The 22,708-nt window shown below is 36.7% G+C and overlaps 2 protein-coding genes across 2 annotated transcripts in view; one reads left to right on the forward strand and one right to left on the reverse strand.

The window, feature by feature from the left end:
- The window catches only part of LOC116178416 (espin), a 116,031-nt gene extending 101,261 nt beyond the window's left edge, over positions 1–14,770 (forward strand). Inside the window, exons 9-12 of the mRNA XM_031497902.1 lie at positions 3,923–4,576; positions 13,101–13,795; positions 13,841–14,037; positions 14,087–14,770. Of these exons, the coding sequence (XP_031353762.1) occupies positions 3,923–4,576; positions 13,101–13,795; positions 13,841–14,037; positions 14,087–14,333 (1,793 nt within the window). The 3' untranslated portion in view covers positions 14,334–14,770. The remainder of the gene's footprint in view (positions 1–3,922; positions 4,577–13,100; positions 13,796–13,840; positions 14,038–14,086) is intronic.
- A 5,582-nt stretch (positions 14,771–20,352) lies between these two features.
- Positions 20,353–21,708, reverse strand: LOC116179305 (UPF0472 protein C16orf72 homolog; the record flags this gene model as incomplete). The annotated part of the gene is given in 1 exon segment (XM_031499063.1): positions 20,353–21,708. A coding segment is annotated over 1 exon segment (253 nt), but the record flags the coding sequence as incomplete, so codon positions are not given.
- Between the last annotated feature and the right edge of the window lie 1,000 nt (positions 21,709–22,708).

Here is a 22,708-nt window from a genome sequence, read left to right on the forward strand (position 1 = left end):
TGAAACTTCAATAAAAGGAAAAGCTTTCACCAAGCAAAATCGTGCACCTTACTTTTATTGGTATTTTTGCACCTGGGTTTCAATCTAACGACAAAGGTTACAAACGTTAACAATAATCCTTTGTGGCGAAGAATATACTGGCACATTTAATTAATTTGTGCTTAACCGAATTTGACTTAATTTATTCGACGTTGAGTGATTATTTTTCTTTTACTGGCACGCCCTTTTGGCTTTGATACCACTGACACGTTTAATTAATTTGCTTCCTGTTTTTATGCGTTTTCAACTCGCGGAGTGTGGGAAAATCCTTGCTTTAAAACAGCGCTTTTGCTCGTAGTTAGAACTTTTTATGATTTTACTCCAAGGGACAAAAACAAAATTTTTCACCTTGGTTACTCCCGAACGACTTCTTTCGCGGCGACCGACGCGCTTACCTCTTTTTCAGTCGATGGCCAAATCTCTTGGAAAAACCAACTTTACTTATCACGGTAGTGAATTTTTTACCGCTTGATTATTCCCAAATTAAAATCGAGCTCCAACGCGACTCAACCCGTAATGCGTTCGAAAAAATGTTTCCAGGTTAATCCGTACCTATCGTCTTTGACTTAATGAACGCACCTTCAAAATAGCGCTTAGTAAGTAAGAGGGCCATCTTTTTTAATAGCAAATCGGAATCGCTAAACTCCCCCTCCCCCCCTTCCAATTACACGCGATTTAGGTCGTTCATCACAATCCCACGCATTTATTTTTTCTGCAACTTTTCAGGCTGATTCTGCAGTTTCAAGCACGTAATAGCATATTTCATTAGGAGTCCGGAAAGCAGGCTTTTTCCGTGCGCGCGTGGCAAATTCCCTGAGGCGTAGCCGAACACGGGAAGTCATGCAAGCACGGAAAAAGCATTTCTGGACGTGTAATGAACGATATTTTTTATTATACTTCTTTTAAATCGATAAAATAAAAAACAACAAACTCGCTAACATTTTTATTTTGTAACAGTTATAGAACATGCGTTTTCATGGTTACTCTCAAATCATTTCAAAGGCGATTTGTTTAATTAGTTTATTTCAGATAAGGTTGACGAAACGTCAAAAAATGTCACAAATTCTCAAAGAAGTTTATCTAAATATTCAAACATCTACGAATTAAAACGCAAAATACTTACATATGAAACATTACAACGCATATAGATTTTCTGAAAATTAGTTTACTTCCCTGTAAATTTGTATTTTAAAGCAATATTTTGGGTATTTATATTCAGCGCACGGAAAGAATCAAAGGGATCGGGAAAAGTTTTTCCGTGCGCTAGCCTGGAAAAGGCCAGATACCATTATTTCTAATACAGGTGTAAATAAGCTGATTTCAATGAAGTATAATAAAAAAACTAATTCCTAGTAACAATAAAGCAATTGTTATCGCCATGAAAACCAATATACTGTGTAGAAAAGAAATTTTAGTTTAATTTTAAATTTTTAAAATATTAAGCCTATCATTTGACCACCCTGTATACGTTCGGCTAGCAAACTTATAGCAATGTGGGCCCCTAGCGAAATTTAACGGTTTTGAACACTTTGAAACTTATGCAAAGGGACAAACTTTCACCAAGCAAAATCGGTCACCCTACTTTCATTGATATTTTTGCACTACGTGCGTTTAAAAAAATGTTGTCACGAGTGCTAACGACAAAGGTGAATCCCTTTTTGTTTCGTTTGCAGCAAAAAAAGCTTGGTACTAACCTTAACAATAATCCTGCTTGTGGTAAAGCACCGGCACGTTTAATTAATTTGTCCTTGACCGAATCTGGCTGCCTTAATTTATTTAATGGTTTTATGCTTTTTCACCCGTGAAAGTCGCGGAAGAGTTGCGGGAAAATTCTCATTTTAAAGAAATGCCCGAAATAACACCTTGGCTTGTAGTTCGAACTTTTTTATTTGACTCTAAGTGTTTCTCCTTGACTACTCTCGAGCGAATTTGTTCGCGGTGGCCGGCGTCTTTTTTAGTCGGACGCAAAATCTCTTGGAAAAAACAATTTTACTTTAGACCACGCACTTAACACGTTAATGAATTTTTTTACGACTTGATTATTAGCAAATTAGTCAGGAGCTCTAGCGCGGCTCGACCCGTAATGCTTTCAAAAAATGTCTCCAGATTAATCCCTACCTATCTTCTTTGAATTAATATTAACGCCCCTTCAAAATGGCATCTAGTAATTAAGGGAAGTATCTGTCAATTTATACTTATGATCTATCGTTCGATGTGCTAAGTATCAATCTATCTTTGCCAAACGACAGAATCTTGACATAGTCTGTCAATTGACGCTTAGTATCTTTAAATTGATCCTTACTGTCAATTGACATTTAACCACAATTGACAAGGCATCCTATGTTCCCATTTTCTTTTCTTTTACTTTCTCCTTTGTCCCTCCGCTATATTTCTCTCTGTCACTCCATCATCTTTTCTTTGGTATCTTTTGCTGCCTTTATCTGGTAGTAGTAATATTTTAATCACCACTTGAAGCAGCCGTAGCCACACTTTTTCACTTCTCACATTAGTTTTGTCATTATTTTCCAATCTTGTTTCTTCTTCTTCTTCTTCCATGTCGCTGCCGCCGCTCTGTGTTGCTGTAGGGGTCCTTGAAGAATTCCTTCTCTTTTCTGAAATGAGTATAGGCGAAGAATAAGATGTAGTAATCTGCGTAAGAGGGGAGAAACTGCAGCAGGTGGATCGATACAAGTACCTAGACACAACCTGACATAATTCTTGGGCAATCTGACATGAAAACGCAATAAACACGTACCTACACACAATTAATTGATTGACAACGACTAAATACGCACTCGCACTTCGCGCACTCAAGTCGGTCGACAAGTAAAATAAGGAATCCTAAAATTACTAATCGTTTTTTTTTGTTAATAATCTAAATACTTGGTCGTGCAAGGTTTGTGACATAAATAGGGCTGACTGCTCGTTTTCTGGTTGTCTTCGTATTTAAGGAAACACCACTTCCACTATTGATTTATTCTTCTTCAAGAATTTTCCGGCTTGATTTTAAAGCACCTTCTATGCCTGGAAATATATGCAAAACGGCACTATTGGCGCTCCAAGAGCGTTTTTTATCGTGCAATTCGAGTCACGCGAGAACCTCACTCGGGGTGTCGATAGTGCAATGACGAGAATTGTTTCGTCTTAAAAAAATCTAATAAAAATTTCTAAATGTGCATGTTTAAGAATCTCAATGTGTATTAATGTTTAAATATGTATGGTTTCTTTAATCTTTATCGGGAGTAAAACATTGGTTAATTTACAAATCTAAACAACACCATGTAGGTATACGAATTTGTCACGACCGTTATTTCGATTTCATCTTAAAAATGAATTAGCTTGTTTCGTGCAACAATAGCTGTCTAAATACGCTAATTATTCCCAAATGAAACAAGAATCACAATTACAATAGCTTCACCAAGAATTGTGCCATCTAAATCTAATACCGAAAATGTATGAAGCAAACTATTTATAGACATGTACGGTGGAGCATTACGACAAAATCACGCGATTTATCGTACTTGCTTTTTTTAAAGAAAAACAATGCGATGGCAGTATTGCCACAGTACTCTTTGGTATTGCTTAAATGTTTCGGGAATATAGAAGTGAAAAGGCCTACCTACAGAATCTACACAATACACTTTTCTTTTGTTATAATTACAAATAACAATTCCGCATGCAATTAACGATTTATTGATGAACTCTCTAAAAAAGAAATTTCTATTTAAGTACGTATTACTAGCACCTTCCGCATATCCCACCATCCTATATTTGTTTATTATTTTGTTTCGTAATGAATACATTATTTCGGAATCAGTCGCTCTAATGAACTTCATATGTAAAGACATACGCAAATGTAACATGCTCGATCTTCAACTTACAGTTAAAGTGGAAGTGCACTCCAGTAGCAGTGGAGCGGGGTCAGACGAGAATCTGTCGTCGTCGGAACTTTCGGAAAGGTCGGGCGACCACGATCACGACTACGAGGACATCTATTTGATACACGAGGAAGCCGAGAAGAAAACCGAGACGAGGACGAACACGCGCTCGCGTTCGCGAGATTCGGGCTCGCACAGTCGCTCGGGCTCGACGAGCTCCTCGAACTCGGCGTGTAACGTGATCGTTAAGCTGACGCCGACGAAGGACGTCAAGAAAAAGGAGGGTAAGAAGACGAACGAGTTTCTACCGAAGCCGCAGAAGTACGAGAAGAGGACGCTCAAGAAGGATTCGAGCGGTAACAGTTTATCTTCCACACCGTCGACTCTGAGTTCCGAGGATGATGGAGGAAAAACTAAACTTGGCGCAAGACATTCGCTTCCTTCGAAAAACGGCTGCGCTAACTCCCGATTGCTGAAGAGGAACATTTCGGTGCCCGTTGAGGGAACTAGTCCACCGCCTCCGCCACCGCCGTTGCCGGCGAACTCGACGAATGTGTACGATGAACCAACCGGGGCGGAAATTGTGGAAGTTGTTGAAGAACCAACATTGAAACCTTCCGAAATTATTAAGGGGATGTGTAGGAGTATGTCCGTATTGTGTAAGTATTTTTTACGTATTTCTTAGTGCGGATCCTGTAAAATGTCACCAAAGGTTCTACGATAGGTCCAATATTATTATATTTTGGAAATTATAGGGAGATGATTTATTTTAATTTGTGTACCTGAATATTTCGTAAAAAAAGGGAGAGGAAGAGTTTATCTTTTTTTTTTTTATTGACGATTTATTTGGAGGTACATCAACCTTTGTTTTTAGCACCTTAAAACTACATTATTATTTGAATCGCGTATAATGTAACAGACAGCTACACGTGGCTTAATTAGTTTTAAATCACGGAATTTTAAAATTTCAAGAGGTGTTATTGAAAAAATCATTAATCCCTTTTCGTATCTGTGGTCCCTTATCCCCCCATTTCATATGTTATAGTCTTAATCACAAAACATTCAAGAAGGTATTAATTATAAATAACAGACTCCCGTATAGTCTTGATAAAAATGATTGTATCAGGGGCACAGAAACGCAAGCGTTTCCTGACACATCTGTAAATTAGGACAGGTAGATTTTATTTTGTGAAAATTCGTCGCGTCGAGCGGTTAGCTAAGTTGAGTCAACCACCTGAAAATTACCGTCGGGTGAATTTTATTTTTGTGTTCGAGTGTTCGTTAAACCACGAGGGACGTTAAGTCAACCCCCTGTAAATTGCGGTAGGGTGTGTTTTACTAGTAAAAAGAGAATTCACGCCTCTAGAAGTGAGACAGGGTCAAGTTAACTACCGGTAAATCAACACAGGATGGTGTTATATGGTGTGAGACACTAATAGTCAAGATCATGTATTACTTTTGGAGACATTTCTTGTGCCTACGGTATCGAATTGAGTGTGTACAGTTTAAAAGCGCGAATTAAAGATAGTTACATTCATTTTGACCAAACGCAACAGAATTACCTTTTTATTATACCTGAATCACAATCTCCGTTTTAAACACTCAAATGCGTGCGAAAAAGGGCCTTTAAAACACACGTGCTTTAAAGTTGCTAAGTAACGATACTTCAAGTATGACTTTTGAAACTGTCATCTGGATGAAATAAAAAATCCTCTTAGGTCGCTTTCTGTAAATGCAGAACATTTCTTTGGCTTTTGTACCTATCCTTTGGTTGAAGCTTTCACAAACGCGCGTAATTTAGGGTATGCTTCCAAATCTGTTCCACTTTTTAATCGCAGCATTGCTTTAAAGTTTTGAATGAATGCACCAAAATATAGAAGATTTAAATACCTTTGACATTTCCTTCATATATGCCAGCATTATGGATGCATTTAAGACTGTATTCGTAAGTAACTTCCTATTCATCCATGGAAACAACTTTTCATATTCTTTATAATAGGCTTTACTGGAGTTGGATTTTACACCTACCAACGTTTGTTTAGATTTTACAACAATCGATTTAATGGGCGGTGTATTATCTTTTTCAACGGAAATCGTTTAATTCACAAAGACGATGATTTTTATAAGCAAACGTCAAGTGACATTTCCATGGCAATCGTGAAATTACGAACACCCAGCCCACTTAATTAGACACGTATTCGAGTATAACGTCAATATGACTTCATTGTATTCCCTATTTTTAAATTATACTGCAGGTATAATAAAAAATACTATAAGATACACGTGTATAATTGGTCTTTAAAGCACTTGCAACGTTAAAGGCACTCCGCTTTGCGTCGTGCCCTTAAACTCGTTGCGCGTGCTTTAAAGACTTGATTATACACTTGTATCTTAATATACTATTATATAAACGCACGATAAGCGCAGGCAAATTAGAGATGGGTCTGGGGGTAATGGGTTCTCGTACACTAACCAAAACGACACAAAAAGAAGTATAGTAAACCGGATAATTTAGGGAAATACGAGATAAAGGTCGAAATAGGCTTCTGCAACAAATGAAGCTACTGTTAAATGACTAATCAAATAAAAATATTAATTACAACTGGCAGTATCGCAAGCCAATGTTAAAAACGTTATTAAAAGGGGTCGACAAACGTAAGCTGCGCAACCTTCCCGAGCACAAAAGGGCGCTTTCCTGTCGTACCTGTAATAGATAAAAACACAAACAAAAAGAACAAGAGGGGATAGTGAATAGCGCGGGCACATAAATATTGCGATAGCAATGTGTAACGTTTGACACTACTAAAACCTTAATTAACACTCAATAAGAACCAATATATAATTTTACGTTAACAAAACAGAAACAAATGTGACTCGACAACGAGTTGTCGTTACAAACGGGCAATGAGAAAATAATAGTAACTTTAATCAATTTACAATTCAAAAACAATTACCTATATGTCGGTAAACAAACTAATATGAAGGATATGAAACGTAGTTAAGCTAGTACGAATGAATCTTCGGAACCAGATCTTGGTTTTGTAACTACCGTTACAGTATCCCCAAAGGGAAGTGAGGAATCGTTCTACATTTTTTTTGTCGTTTTTTATTAACCAAACTTGTTATTCACTGAATTCGATTGTGTTTTGATCCCCTGGTACAAAATTCCTTTTAAAATTCATGATTTACGCAATTTATTCACAGGACGCCTCCTTATATAATGCTCTATTGTACAAGTTTTGAATTTCTAAGTCTTGCTGTCATGTCCAGGTTGGGAGTTGTAAAGAGAACATATTGTCTGCCAATAACTTGACACCATCTTGTACTTTTTTGGTAAAATAAGCTTTTTTAAAACAAGCTAGGAAAATGTTTTTCGAAATTCAGGAAAATATAATTGGTGACTCAAAACGAAAACTCCCACCAAAACTAAGTAACTGAAACCCATTGGCACCTGATCGTCACGTAACAAACCTCTCTAGCGATTGGACCTACGTTGTGTTGTGAAACGAAGTGCTCGAAGATGTGTGTGCATGTGTCGCGCTAAGGGTCGGCAAACATAAATAAAACGCCAAAAATGGTGAGTCGAATTTAATGAAAACGTTGATAACGAAAACAATCAAATTCAAATCAGGGTTGTCCTCTCTTAATCGCATGAGAGTAGCTCTAGGGACTTCCTTCATTACATGGAAGAAAAAAAGAACTACCGAAAACTTTCCAGGATATGCACTCACTTTGTCACTTCTTCACCAATTTGCATTTCACAATTGTACTTTAGAATAGGTTTCATCCCGTACGACATCTTTCTCGACCTCTGAGGGCGCCGGTAGTAATCCCGACGCCTCTTTGAGGTCGATAACGAGGGATTGAACCCCCTCCGTCCCAACGGCACTGGGTCCCGCTGCTCCGGTGGAGCTTTCTCCCTTACTTGGCTCAGTCGGTGCACTCGCTTTCGTCACAAAAGTGACGCCCGAAACCCCCGCGTGTGTTTGAAAATTCTGCCGCTGGAGTGTATCCACGTCTCTGAAGGCCATCACCTTTTGGGCTTATTCCTTTTGCGAATAGAAGCCTTGTTGGTCCCCTTCGACGCGGAGCAGCCCAGAAAGGGTTTGTTTAAATAATGACCCATACAGTTCCCACGAGTAGTGAGAAAATGCGGGCTCACTTGGGCAGAGCCGCTTGCCCAGACCCCTTCCCGAAGAAAAAGGTCCACCTCCCGGAGGTCGCTCGGTATGGGGCACCGTTCTCGGCACTGCACTCTAGTACCACGCAAGTTCTCGGTACGGTCGCTAACACCTTGACTTGGGGGGTTGGTCCGCGGCGACGACCTTCGTCACAACCAGTTTGGGTTTTAGCCCCGACGAGCCACTTATAACTGTCGCTACGAGTCACGTTATGATCATTCAGGTGTCTGTATGGGAGTTCCCCTATCCGCCACCCGGGGACGCGCCAGATGATGCCTCTACCGTACGGGAAATACGGTCCATACCTCAATTGTTAACTTATTTTACGAACATTTCGCAAGGCCTTGCAAATTCAAATTTATAAAAGCAAACACTAAAAACTCGAGAAGCAAGTACCTAATGCCAAGTGCTAATTACAGTAATTACAAAGGAAAATAAAGGATATATTCTGCTATATTTGCGAATCAAACACATAGAACCAAAAACTATCTACGTTCTTTGCTTTTCCCTCGCTTTTTCCACAAAAAAACTTCGCAGCTTTCTCCTTTTAGCTCGAGTAAGAAAGCATGATGCGCACCCGTTCACGAGCCCTCGTCATTTCCAGTGGCGTAGCTTTCGTTTTTTTCCTTTAATGACATGCATAAAAGCAAATATAAAAATTGTCAAGATTTGTTACATCACAGTATCTGCCATTAAATTTAAAATTTTAATTCTGCAAGTTAGGTACCATTTAATTTACTTCTGATGGATATAAGGTGATCTTCAGTATATGTATAACCATTTGTAATTTGCTATTTATAATTTGCTAATTATATCCTGAAACTTATCATCTGAAGTATTTACCTACATCTTCAATCCTTGCGAATCTGATACAAACTTATTTAAAAGAAGAATTTTTGCCAGCAGAATATAAGAAGATAAAAATAAGGCAATTTTACAGCTTGCATTTCCGTGTTCCTGATCCATTAATTTACTGGCAGGAATACTAATTAAGTAGGTAATATACTGTGCCTGTCAATAAATTAATTCCTTTTTGAAGGGTTTTGTGATTCTGATATAACAGGGGTTTAGTGATCAGGAGAATATCATACGTGATATGGTCGCCGTCAATAAATCTTTTTTTAAATTCTCGTAGTGCTGTACAGAAATATTTAAAGAGAAATGTCTACCAGAAGAACAAAACACGAGAGAAGGTGTTTGTGAATGAATTTTACACCCTCAATTCTTGCGACTCTGTACAATCTGTATCAGGAGAACATGTCAATAAGTTTGACACCTTCCTGCGTGTCTTTGCAGCTGATTAAACATTTTTTAAAGACAAATTGGGAAAAGTGTAATGGGAGATCTTTTAGGCAAGTAGATGACAAAATGGCTACCTGTGCGTTCCTAAAAGAAAATATATTTATCTTTCTCATTGTTTATGAATATAAAAGATCGCATTTTATAAAATATATTTATAAAAGAGCGCATTTTTTAAGAATTAAAGAAAATGTGGTATTGTTGCGTTTTGTCCGTTCGTGCGGACCCATTTCTTCCGTTTCGAACTACTGGGGGATGGTCCTAGAGTCCTGGAATTTTTTGCAGTAGGTAGCCTAGCCTATATATGTATTGAAGGTATGCCAGACGGCCGTTAAATTTCGCTGTCTAAAAGGGCCCCCCTCCCCCCTACGAATTATTTCCTGAGATGCTGTTTTTGAAATAATACATGCATAACTTTTACATACGACAACCAATTGGTCTCAGATTTTGCATACGCATGCCTTTAATGGTGCCAAGTTAAACTTTAGAAAATGGCGGAGGGGAGGGGGTAAACACATGTTCTACCCTTCATGGTATCCTAATGAAAGGTCTCATCGAAATAAATTGATTTATACAAACTATAACTTTCACGTGCGACTCTTTTTCGAGATCAGTGAGCAACGGAGCCTGAGGGGGGGTTAAAAATTAATTTTATCTCTCATTGTATTCTAATTAAAGGTCTCAACGAAAGGAACCGTTTTCTACCAAATACTGCCCTTCTTTCTGTCCTCTTATCCAAGTACAGGGTGGAGGGGGAGGAGGGAGTGGAACTAGTTTATCCTTCATGGTAATCTATTGAAAGGTCTCAACGAAAGGAATTAATTTCTACCAACCATAGCCCTCCTCCTCGACCTCTTATCGTGATCGGGTATATTCCCTTATACCTCCAGAACGGATTGTCGGAAGAGGGTATTCACAAAAGGCGATTGAGACGTCTGCAAGAAATATATCCATTGGGGATGTCAAAACAAAAGCTATTTCGGTTTAAAAAAATGCGCTTTATCTGCACAAGAGTTGTGCACAATTTATACTTGTTAAAGTGTGTATGGAAGTGATTCAGGGAAACATAATACGTGAGAGCATTGGAATGTTGGAAGAAAAACGTGTATCAGAAAATTCTCATGAATCTCGTACAATTGTTATTTGAATACAATTGAATCCGATTCACACATATATGTACTTCGCTAAAGAATGAAGAAAATTAGTTAGGATCGTTCACTCTTCGTTTTCGATTCGTCACTCTGTATAGTTTGTATATCCAACCATTATCAGCGGCGTTCCGAAGAGTGGGGGGGGGGGGTGTCGGGTTGGAGATGCTAAATGAAACTGCTTTTAAAAGGACAAGAAAATGTTTTTTCATACAAATATTTTAGGTTTAAAAATAAAAGTTGATTGGTTAAATTGCAAAAATGCACCAATCACATTTTGTATTAATTAGAAATTTGAGCCTGGTTTTACCTAAGCCAGAACTCAAGCCGCGGGATTCAATCTTCAATAGATATCCAATTTGGGCCCTTTTGTGAGGTAGATATCTTGCACTTTACATACTTTTTAACCGCACAAAAACTTTATATATGATGTTTTCTATTTATTTGACATAAATATAATATAAGCTTTCCAAAAATTCATACCTACATGTGTATAAAATTATTTTCAACAACAATCTCACAATTTAAAATTACTGCAGATTCTTCTAGATAGATGCTTCCGTAAAGAGTGACAGTTTTGATTTTTTGAAACGATTTCAAAAGTTGCGTTCAAATTAAAATCAGTGAGAGATAGGTATATATAGTTTAAATTTGGCAAAGTTGTGTATTTTGATGCTTAACAAAATGCAAATTTTGCAAAATCGTTTTTATTTTTTACTGAAGTTATTGAAAAAGATATTTCGAAATAAATTACACATTATTATGGTCACTTTTTTTCCCTCTACAAGATTCTACTTTTAAATTTTAATTTTGACGTTTCGTCTGCCGGCTAACCATCATCAACTTTGTTTTTTCTTATAGAAGCAATTTCTACTTTTTGTGTCATTTGATAGAGAATTTTTTTCTGTTTTCAAAAGGTTAAACATCACTATTTTTTAATCAGAAATAGCGCTATTAATTAGAGGCAAGAAACTACTTACGTACACTACCCAAGACAAAATTTTCTAGTAAAAAAAAAGATATTTTAACAATATTCAAAAAATTTAAATCAGAAACAGGTTCTCTATCAAATGACACAAAAACTCAAAATTACTCGCATAAGAAAAAAACAAAGTTGATGATGGTTAACCGGTGACGAAACGTCGGATTTAAAATTTAAAACTAGCATCTTGTAGAGGGAAGAAAGTGTGTTATTTATTTTGAAATATCTTTTTAAATAGCTTCAATAAAAAATAAAAACGATTTTGCAAAATGTAATTGTTTTCCGGATATCTCCGAAAGTAGTCGGAATTTTTTCAGTTTCAAAACTGCATTTATTAACCATTAAAATACGCAACTTTGCCAATTTTAAACTACCTACCGATCTCTTACAGTTCCCGAGATCCCCATGGTGGCCTTCGAATTTGAATCAGCGTTTATAGTTTTCATGATTTTGTTCATTTATACGTTATCCGAAAGCAACTTATCGCTATTAATTGACAAAGAAAAAACAAGTCGTTGAATATTTGACATATAGTCGGCATTTTTTACACCTGGTGCCCCCCCAATTACATAAGGCTCGAAACGCCACTGACCATTATTTATTCATTGAATATTAGATTGTCAATAGATGGATAGATACCTCATGTATTTATTAATAAATATTGTTTAAATGAGTTAGGTGGTAAACTATTTCACCGTCGCGGTCATTTGCGTAGAAACAGGATTATCATATGTTCTGAGCGTCATTTTATATCGTGCTCCGCGTCACATTTGAAATAGAATGTCAATTTAACATATGCTATAAAATAAATTTATTTTTTATTGCGATTTTAAACGCTTTTTCCACCCGATACACGGTTCACATTTAATTATAACGAAAGTGCATTGATCGTAGGTACGGGTTTTAAAATACAGAAAAATGCATGAATGTATAACTGTAAGAAACGACTTAATCATAAAAAAGTACAAACGTAGAAATAAAAGTAATGTCACCGTCCTGTTTAAACGGTCTAGCGGAACAAGTTATACCTCGTTTCCTCATCAACTGGGATAACTAGACCATGCGTGGTTATTTACACGCTTCTGCCGAAGTTTTTTGGAAAGATCAATTGCGTCATTTCAATTTTTGAGCTAAATGCATTTATTTTAACACCATTTGATTTTGATCACGCCCCAGTTGTAATGACCAGAATGTACGACACAATTCGTTCTCTGGCCGGAACTGTTTATCATCTTTTTTTTTCAAATTTTGTACTATGGTCGATCTTTTGGTACCTAATTTAAATAATGGGAAATTATGGTACGACCGAACTGGTCGATTAGCACCGGTTTGGTCGTGAAATCTTCGATACAGAGACATTGGTATAAAGTTGATTTAATTAACGGCAGAATCTATATAGATCGTTTCACTTATAACACTTGGTAATTAAACCTTAACGTAATTAATGTTAAAAATTAACTAGAAAATGACTCCATCTTCCTCTAGAATATTATTGACGCGTATAAAAGAAAGATAACGTTAAAGCATATGTGGTGTTTAACAAATGTTTTATAATTTCCTCTCTCTTTTTTAGCATCGAGAAGGCACAATTCCTCCTCCTGCTCGGATTTAACCATAATTAGTCTCAGTACTGAGTGTGAAGAAAACGCAGACAAACACTTGCCGAATCTTGTAAATAAACAGCGTGTGCTGCCGTTTATTCCGCCCAGTTTCCCCGGCAGCTGCAATTCGAATAATCTGATAAAGCCGTCGGAATATTTAAGGAGTATTAGTGACAAACGTTCATGTGGATCTTCGATGCGTGGCGTGTACGACTATGAAGATCCCTCACTGTTAGCGATTGAAGTGAAAAGGGACCTCGCCTCTGGCCCGCCGCCGCCTCCGCTCCCAGAACCCATGCACGACATCTCTCAAATACCATCAAAGTCAATCTCGCCCGAAGTGCCGTGTGATGCTATAAAGAAACAGCAGCAGCCGCTTTCTTCCATAAGCATCCAGGATCTAAACTCCGTGCAGTTACGAAGAACCGACAAGATGATCGCATCGAAAACACTGTCGGCGCCCACAAGGAGCGTCAGCCTTCAGTGCCTCCAAAGCGAATCCTACCTGAATCAAAAAACCGACTTGATAGCCGAACTGAAACTATCCAAGGACATCACCGGCATCAAAAAGATGAAAATCGAAAGAGCGAAGGTTGAAGAACGACAAGAAAAGGAAGTCTTCACAGAGATAAGCAAGCAATTCACCGTGAATAACTTCGTCGAAAAGGTACGTTGATCCGCCCCCAAGCCTTTCGGTAATTCGCACTTTTAGATTCCCGACAAGGACAACACGGGCAACGTTATACCGGCGTGGAAACGTCAGATGTTGGCGAAGAAGGCCGCGGAAAAGGCGCGCAAAGAACTGGAGGAGCAAATACAAAAAGAAGCGGAGAAGAAACGGCTGCAGGCGATTCCGCAGTGGAAACGGCAGCTTATTGCCAAAAAAGAGGAAGCAGAAAACAAGATGAAGTGAGACCAGTTATGCCAATAGTACGTAATTAATAGTCTCTTATTCTAGGTCGACGATATACACCCCGAAAGTAGTGGACGACTCCAAATGTCACAAAGTGCACGATGCAGTCGAGTGCCTGAGACAGCACCAACCAGAAAGTGAGGATTTAAACAACAACTGCAAGGAAGAGAATATGCCGGACGTAATTCCTTCAACCCGCAACGAGGAATTTTCAGACGATGAGCAAACGACTATAATCCCCTGGAGAGCGCATCTCAGAAAAACAAACAGTACGCTAAACTTAATGGAGTAGTCCTAACACCCCAATCGTGCAACTTTGCTTCTCCTTTACAGAAGGGGGCGCGTTTTGTAAATACATTAGCTTCGATCAACCACGCGGACAGAGCCTTAAATTTTCGCAAAACTGTAACGGGAGTTTGTAATTAATGTTTATTGAAAGTTATATCACACTGTGAACTTTAATTAGGTCCATTTATATAATCTCATTATTTTTTGTCAGCTCAACATATGATCCTAATATCTTTATTTTTTAATTGCGTAAAATTCGTATAACTGTAATTCTTTTGTATTTGTACTATATTCGTTGAATTTACTCGTAAGTGATGATTTTTGTATGTTATCCACATGCGTAACTATCACAGAATTTTATTGTACATAAGTAGGTAGGTATGTTACGAGAGTTTACAATATCTGTGGTTATATAATTAAATAAACAGCTTCAATATGTTATTTACTTTATTTTACTATCTTAGTTTTAAATGCAGTGACATAAATTGATAACAATCTTAAAACTAATGTCCAACTCCCTTAAATTGGGATGCCCATTTTTGTGAAAAAAAATATTAAAAAAACTGATCACACAAAGAATCGAACCCGAGCTGCCCGGTTGCAAGCCGAATTTCCTTGCCACTGGACCATTGTAGCACATAGTGGATCGGTATTACACACGTTTGCCGCGCAAGAAATTTTAATATTCCCGCCAAATAGAAATAGTTCTGCTTGCCGCGGAAAGTAAGCACCTTACGCGTGTTCACCTAATCGACTCTACCGCAGTGGCGCCTAGAAAAGTCCTAACAAAAGTACCTCGCTAAAGTAGGGATCGGCGTCAGTGGCCCGCCGATTTCGGAACCGCACGACCAGAAGAAGAGGAAAGCTGTCTATATCGTTTTGAGAACATAACGCTTCCTACGGTCTCTGCATTCAGTTTTTTTAGCTCCTAGCATGTGCTAGGTAGCTATTGCGATAGCCGTTTTTTGAACATTTCAAAATTTCATCAAATGTCGACGTTTTAGACCATTTTAAGCAACTTTTAAAGAATAAAATTTTTTTCCGTCGTACGTACGTACGTACGTACGTACGTACGTACGTTTGTTGGCAATTTTCTGAGAAAACGGCTCGACGGATTTTGTTGAAATTTTGTATATATGTTTTAGGCATACCGAACAGAAAAATAACGGGCCGGATTTTTGAAAAAAAATTTTGGAGCGCCGTAACGGCATCGAACTTTTTTTTTCAAATAGCAACCTAAAATTTTTATTCTATTATTTGGAAGACCTTATTTTCCTGTGTACAACCTACAAAAAATTGGGCCGGGTTATATTATCAAAAAACGGAGAAAAAATTGTCAAAGTCAAAAAATTGTGTTGCATATGTGCAAAACGCAACGATCTTGTTTCTGAAGCAATTTAAACGAAATTTCTATGGTAAGTCCCTTTAATAAAAGTAAACAAAATTCATGCGCAAAAATCGTGTTGCGCATGCGCAGAAATGCAATTTTCTTATTTATGGAACAATTAAAACGAAATTTGGATGGTAGGTCCTCCTAATAAAAGAAAACAAAATGCATGCGCAAAAAATCGAGTTGCGCATGTGCAACATCCAACTTTCTTATTTATGGAGCAATTTTAACGAAAATTGGATGGTAGGTCCCTCTAATAAAAGCAAACAAAATGCATGCGTAAAAAATGCACCTTTCTTATTTTTTCCGTCTGTATGTACGTACGTACGTTTGTTGGCAATTTTCTGAGAATGTTGACGTTTAAGCAACTTTTAAAGAATAAATTTTTCCCGTCTGTAAGTGCGTACATATGTTGGCAATTTTTGGTTTCAGCTAGGAAGCTATTCTGTCAAGAATTTGACACCTGGTTGTAAGTAAACATTACTAGAATTTCATCCTGAGTCATCCACCATAAATTTTAAAACGTATACGTATTCTTAATTCTTAATCTTGGACAATGTATGACATCAAGTTTGAGTCCTCTTCTCTGACATTTGAGTTCAACAATCAATTTTATTCAGATTCAGGACTCCGGGTTAAATGCTTAAGATTCATGATTACGGGTAGTGTTCAGGGGTTATGCTTATGATTATAATGTTATACTTATGGTTTAGAGCTTCAGGACCGAAAGTCAGTCAGCGCCCAACAGCCAAGAGCAAGCATGATTCATAATTGAATATTTACGGATTGGGAATAAGGAATTCAGGATTCAACATTCAAGATTAAACTTGAATTCGGAATTCGAGACTGAGGGATCAAGACACAACATGATGCAAAAGATGTAAGATTTAGATTTGATACGAGATCAAAGTCTTATATTTCAATGTTTATGACGGCGGATAGCTCAGGAAGATAGATTTTATTTAAGTTTCCTATGGATGATTCAAGATACGAGGCATTATACAGGGTGTTCAGCGAGGAATGGGACAGCATCTCGGGAACGAATGCAGATTTTAAAATTGTAAAAATGTTGTTATAAATGTAGGCTATAGCGCGTTTGCACCTCCAGATGCAGTATGGTGCTTATGGACATACAGTACCTATACATGCTTGCCAAACGTGACAATGACAGCGCAAGGAGATTATGTTTTGTTTTAATACTTCAGTTTAGTCATATGTCAATGTGACATCAATGAGATCAGAAACAACGATAGTATTATCGAAGAATGACGCAAACTAGTAAGAGAGGCAATTAGTCCATAAGACCTCATACTGCATCTGGAGGTGCGAACGCGCTATAGGGCCATATATTTTGTGATAAAAACTTTTAAATTACATGCGTCACCGCCAGGTGGCGCTACCTTACTTAATTGTTTCAAATGGGATGCCCTAGTTTTTATTAGATTTTTGGAATTTACAACATATTTGTGATTACTTATAAGTGCTAAGCAACCTACCTCGTTTATTTTTCCGGAAAATAATAATTTTTATAAATTTAGCATGTACCTATACATAATTGCTTAAAAATTTCGAATGAATGAAAATATAAAAACGCAAAAATCTGAAAAAGTATAACAAATGTAAAAAAGGTTAGAAAAAATGTAAAAAAAACATATGGAATTGAAATTTTAAAATAAAGCGGACGCGGAAAAATCTTACAAAACCTAAAGAATGTAATAGAAATGTAGAAAAACGCCGTAAAATTTTTAAAAATTTTAAATATAAAAAACATAAATAATGTGTAAACTTGAAAAGACACGTAGAAAGATATAAAAATGTAAAAAACTGGAAATAAATGCAGAAAAATGAGACAACATTAAGAACATGTAAAAACGGTGGAAAACCAAAAAAAAACTTTGAAAAACGTATAAAAGTGTAAAATAATGTAAACAGTGTAAAAAATGAAAACACAAGAGAACAGAAAACTCAAAAGATATAGGATGTAGAACAATATAAAAATGTAGAACCATGTGAAAGGTTCCACACCCTGTATATACAACGACGATACATACATTTTTGAGAGTTGGCAACCATGCAATTTCTAGGTGGGGAATTGGGGTGGGATCTTGTTTTGAATGGCGGTCGTGAACGGATCGCTCCATAAATGTTTGTTGTTATTTTGTGTTATTTAATGCAGGGAGTAATTTTTGCATTTCTTTAAATCGTATTTGTGTTTTGTATGCCGCATTCTATATTTTTTGTATGTTTCAATCTTTGTTTTTGAAATTTACTTGCTTTAACCGCAATGCAGAATGAAATGTTTAATACCTACCGTAAACCGTTATCCTTTTGTTTATAATTGTTTACGTTTTTGGTGTAATGCTTGCTTAATTTATGTTTATTGACGTTGATTACTTGGTCTTGTCCCTAAAGTAACATTCCTATAAGTTTTGATCATTTTATTGTAATATGTGGAAAACGCCGATTCGTCTGATGTATGTACTGACTTGTTTGTAACTAACCATTTTCTCCGTGAATGAAGCAGTCACGGGGGTGGTAAAAACTGTAGTCATAATTGAGCTACGACACCTAATTCCGTGATTGTCTTCGATTTTCAACTGTAGGCTCGAAACCCCGAAATCAGGGCGGGCTACCTATCTTGCAGGAGCGGGATTACGCGCTAATCAAAGCTATTCAGTTTACAAGACCTTATAATTCTCCATCTTGCTTTTAACAAAAGGACTTTATTGCACCAAAGATGAGTACCTGCTTATACCTGACCCATAATTCCCAAAACTTGTTTTTAACCTACGTGTTACCTCTTGAAGTTTACCTGCTATTTTTTGTGATGTTATAATTGTATGTTACGCATTCACATCATTACAAGCAATTAATTTTACACCAAAATTTGATATTAGGTTGACGGCTGGTTTTTTTATTGGTAAGTTCTTTTTTTTCCCCAGGCTATTTCTATTTTTATTCGGTGAAAAATGAATTTTTGACTTAAATTTCCGAGCTTTTACAATCATAATAATTACGATCATTATTAAATATGTTTATTTATATTGTTTGTAAGCATATTTTACAGTCAATTAAATATTATTATAAACAAACTTTTTACAATTTCAGTGTTTTATTTTACGTCCCTTCCCTACTGTGCTTCAGGTCAAAGCGTTGTTTATAACTAACGTAGCCCCCCTGCTTTAGATGTCTTATCACGTGCCACTTTTCAAATTTAAGCGGGATCTTGTTTAATTTAATTTTGGAGGGAATCTTCATTCGGGTGGCCATTTTTAAACGTTGCCCGGTTGACTTTATTTCCCATATATTCTCTTATATATATATGTTATTTCCACGTTCTTGTAGTGTGAAGTTAGCGTAGAACCTCGGGGTTAAGTACACTACAAATATTACTAGAATTTCTCATCCTGAGTCATCCACCATAAATTTTAAAATGTGTATTCTTTTCTTAGTACTAAATCCCATTTCTTAAGCAATTAGATTTCAGTTATTTTTTGTTAAAAAGTTATAATAATTTAAAATATATATATATCCCTTATTTTATGGATTATTCAAGATACGAGGCATTATACAGAGTGTTCAGCGAGGAATGAGACAGCATCTCGGGAACGAATGCAGATTTTAAAATTGTAAAAATTTTGTTATAAATATAGGCTAGGGCCATATATTTTGTGATCAAATCTTTTAAATTAAATGCCTCACCACCAGGTGGCGCTACCTTACTTAATTGTTTCGAATGGAATGCCCTACTTTTTATTAGATTTTTGATATTTACAACATATTTGTGATTAGTGCTAGCAACCTATACCTCGTTTACTTTTCGTGAAAACAATATTTTTTATAAATTTAGCATGTGCCTACATAATTGCTTAAAAAATTCGAATTAATGAAGATATAAAAACGCAAAAATCTGAAAAGAGCCAATTTCGTAAACTTCCCAATTTCATATCTCGACTATGATCAAAGTTATTCAGAGGGTAAAAACGGATTGTATAGAACCTTTTACGTAGATTTTAGCGGGCCGAAAAACCTCACTCTGGAACAGAAATGTCATCACTTGTGATGAAACAAGGATTTTCCAATACAAATCAAACACAGAAAACCATGCTAATTTTCAATTTTTTCAATATTAAAAGGCGTGTTATCATGACTAAATGGGTGCCTGAGGGTCAAACCATCAATCAGCAATACTACAAAGAAGTCCTAACCAAGCTAAGGAAAAGAGTAAGGAAGAAAATGCCAGATGCATGGAAGAACGATTCATGGATTCTGCACCAGGCCAACGCACCAACCCACAATGCCCTATCTGTGACGCAGTTTTTAACGGACAAACGCATTCATGAGCATCTTCAAAATTGAAAAGTGTACCTATTGAAGGGAACAGTCTTAAATGTGTTACCCACAAAATGCATAAGGTTAGCAATCTATTGTTTGTGCATATCCGTGGTTATGGTTTTAAATCACCCTTCAATGTATCCATATAGGATTCTACCATTGGGCATTGAGTACCTACCGTTCAACGGTTCTACACCATCTCTCGGATTTATCCTAAGACCATCGTTGCCGATACTTTACATAATTACTACCATTTATGAAAATAATAATCAGCCGCAGAAACTGAAATAAACGCAAAAAGAAATAATATCTATATTTTAATAGTCAATAATTTACAATAATGAAATATATTAAATAAAGTTACAGCTAATTAATTAACAAGAAATGAAAGACTAAATCGCTGATATTTATTTAAAAAAAACAATAAAAATTTAACATAAATTGTTACATCTTTTTTTAAACAAGAGCACTCTTCCCCCATTTTACTTTTCAATAATCACAACACACAAAATTACCATTATAATAATTTTATTAGTAAAATATACTACAACCTGTTACACTTGGTGCAAAATATAGTAGTATTAAAATAAAACGATTACGAGATAATCACTAATTTGAACCACACAATTTTAAATAACATATCACATAATATTTTAACAAAGTGGAGATTATTGAAAATTACATTCATCGTATGACTATGAGGGGAAATCAGTAAAGTAGCACTCTTGTTTTACTGCAATCGGCAAACGAAACAAATTTTCAAACAATTATTTTGCAAAGCGTTCCTAAGTAGGTTCGTGACTACATTTTTAATTTTGGCACCAATTCTACAAAAAAGGAAAGCCAAGATGCAATTATAAAGGTTGAAGGACCAGAATTCGTATAGCTTATGTTACGCTTGGTCACAAATAGAATACAATATCACAAGCTAGTAAATTGTGAAGATGCCTATTATCAACTGAAACGGTTAGAATAAGGGGTGCACGCCCTATTTTGTCATACAGGTATCACTGGTAACATTTTCATGCATAGAGAGAGTCTCACTTTAACTGCAACACACCTCAATTTTGCACTGTTCCACGAGTGCGTTTAGAAAAAGGCACCAAAAACGAGAAAAGCTCTGTACACATGAATATGTCCCATAAGAATGATTGTGTATCACCAGTTAAATAAAGGAACATGTTACTGCATTTGATGCAAAATTGAAACGTTGGCAATGATTTAGTATAAAAAAAAGAAAAAGTAAAACATCGGATAAAATTTGCAGATCAAAAAAAATTACGCGTAGTTTTATAATAAAGAATTAAACACTGCTTGATGATGATTATACAATAGCTATAACTATATTCACAGTTGAAATACAAACACCACCGATGGCGAAATTGAAACAAACGTCTTATCTCACATATACCTAGGTCTTTTGTGGTGGGAAGGGCTGCTCATTGGAACGTCGGAAGGGCTGGGCGCTCGTTTACCGTTCCTATCTATTTCACCCGTTATGAAAGCACATAGATCGGTACTAAGAGGTAGGCGTGATATCGGCGATCGTGCTAGGGCCTCCCTAAACGTGTGTAGGTCGGCGTCGCTGCCGAACGACGCCGGCGGGGCGACGCCGGGCGGCGGTGATATATTCCGATGTCTCGGCGAACCCCTAAAACATAAATATATTAGAACGTTACGCGAATGCGCAGATACGAATGATGAGGTTGTTCAAGGCCGGAGCGCAAATCGTTCACCTTGATTCGCACACTTGACTCCATTGATCAGGTGGAACAATTTGCCAAGCATCAGGGGATCTTGCTGCTAGCGTCCACAAGAAAGAAAATGGCATTTGTGATCTATTGGTTTTTATTGCTCAAAATATAAGAACGTTGCAGTTTGTTATGCGCATGCGCGCTCCGCATTACGTATGTTATTTACTTCCCTTCCATTAGGAAGATCCAAGGAGAATATGCTTCCCGCATGCGCCCACCTGAGTTTTGTAATACATTCTCATTTTATTTCCCAGAAATTAAGAGTATTTGTGACCTCTTTACTATCATATACAAGGTTCATATACATATCGGGGAAAATATACAAGATATCGAATACAGTTTTATACAAACATTTTGAGGTCTACTATATAGGGTGTTCCTAAAAGGTCTGTACAACGCGCTACCAGGGGTTCTTGGTATCAAAATAGGACGATTTATCCCAACTTACCTCTATCCAAAAGTGCTTCGGTAAGGCGCTATCTACCGCCAAAGATTAAAAAAAAAATCGTTATTTTTATTTTATCGGAAAATGGTTTTGCCGATTAAAATGAAATTCGGGATGTGAATGTCTAATGTAAAAAGGGTCTTTGTGATATCATCGTTTTGATTGTAGTTGCTATGTAGGTGGTAATAAAACACTGACCATCCACATCTGAAGAGGTCTAAAACTTTTTAACTACTATTTTGACAGTTCTGAAGTTTTAGACACTGATAGACAGTTTACTTGCAAGCATTTTTTGTCTCTTGATGAATATCGCTATCTGTGATGGTTTACGAAAAAAAAAAATTTAGGCGTGATGAATGGCATGCACCATACATGCGATTCGAATGAATATTTGCCTCATATGAAATAAATCCCATTTGAGGTGTGCAATTATCGGTCAATTACAGCGGTAATTG

Source organism: Photinus pyralis, unplaced genomic scaffold, assembly GCF_008802855.1.
Source record: "Photinus pyralis isolate 1611_PpyrPB1 unplaced genomic scaffold, Ppyr1.3 Ppyr1.4_LG8, whole genome shotgun sequence".
Lineage (NCBI taxonomy): Eukaryota > Metazoa > Arthropoda > Insecta > Coleoptera > Lampyridae > Photinus > Photinus pyralis.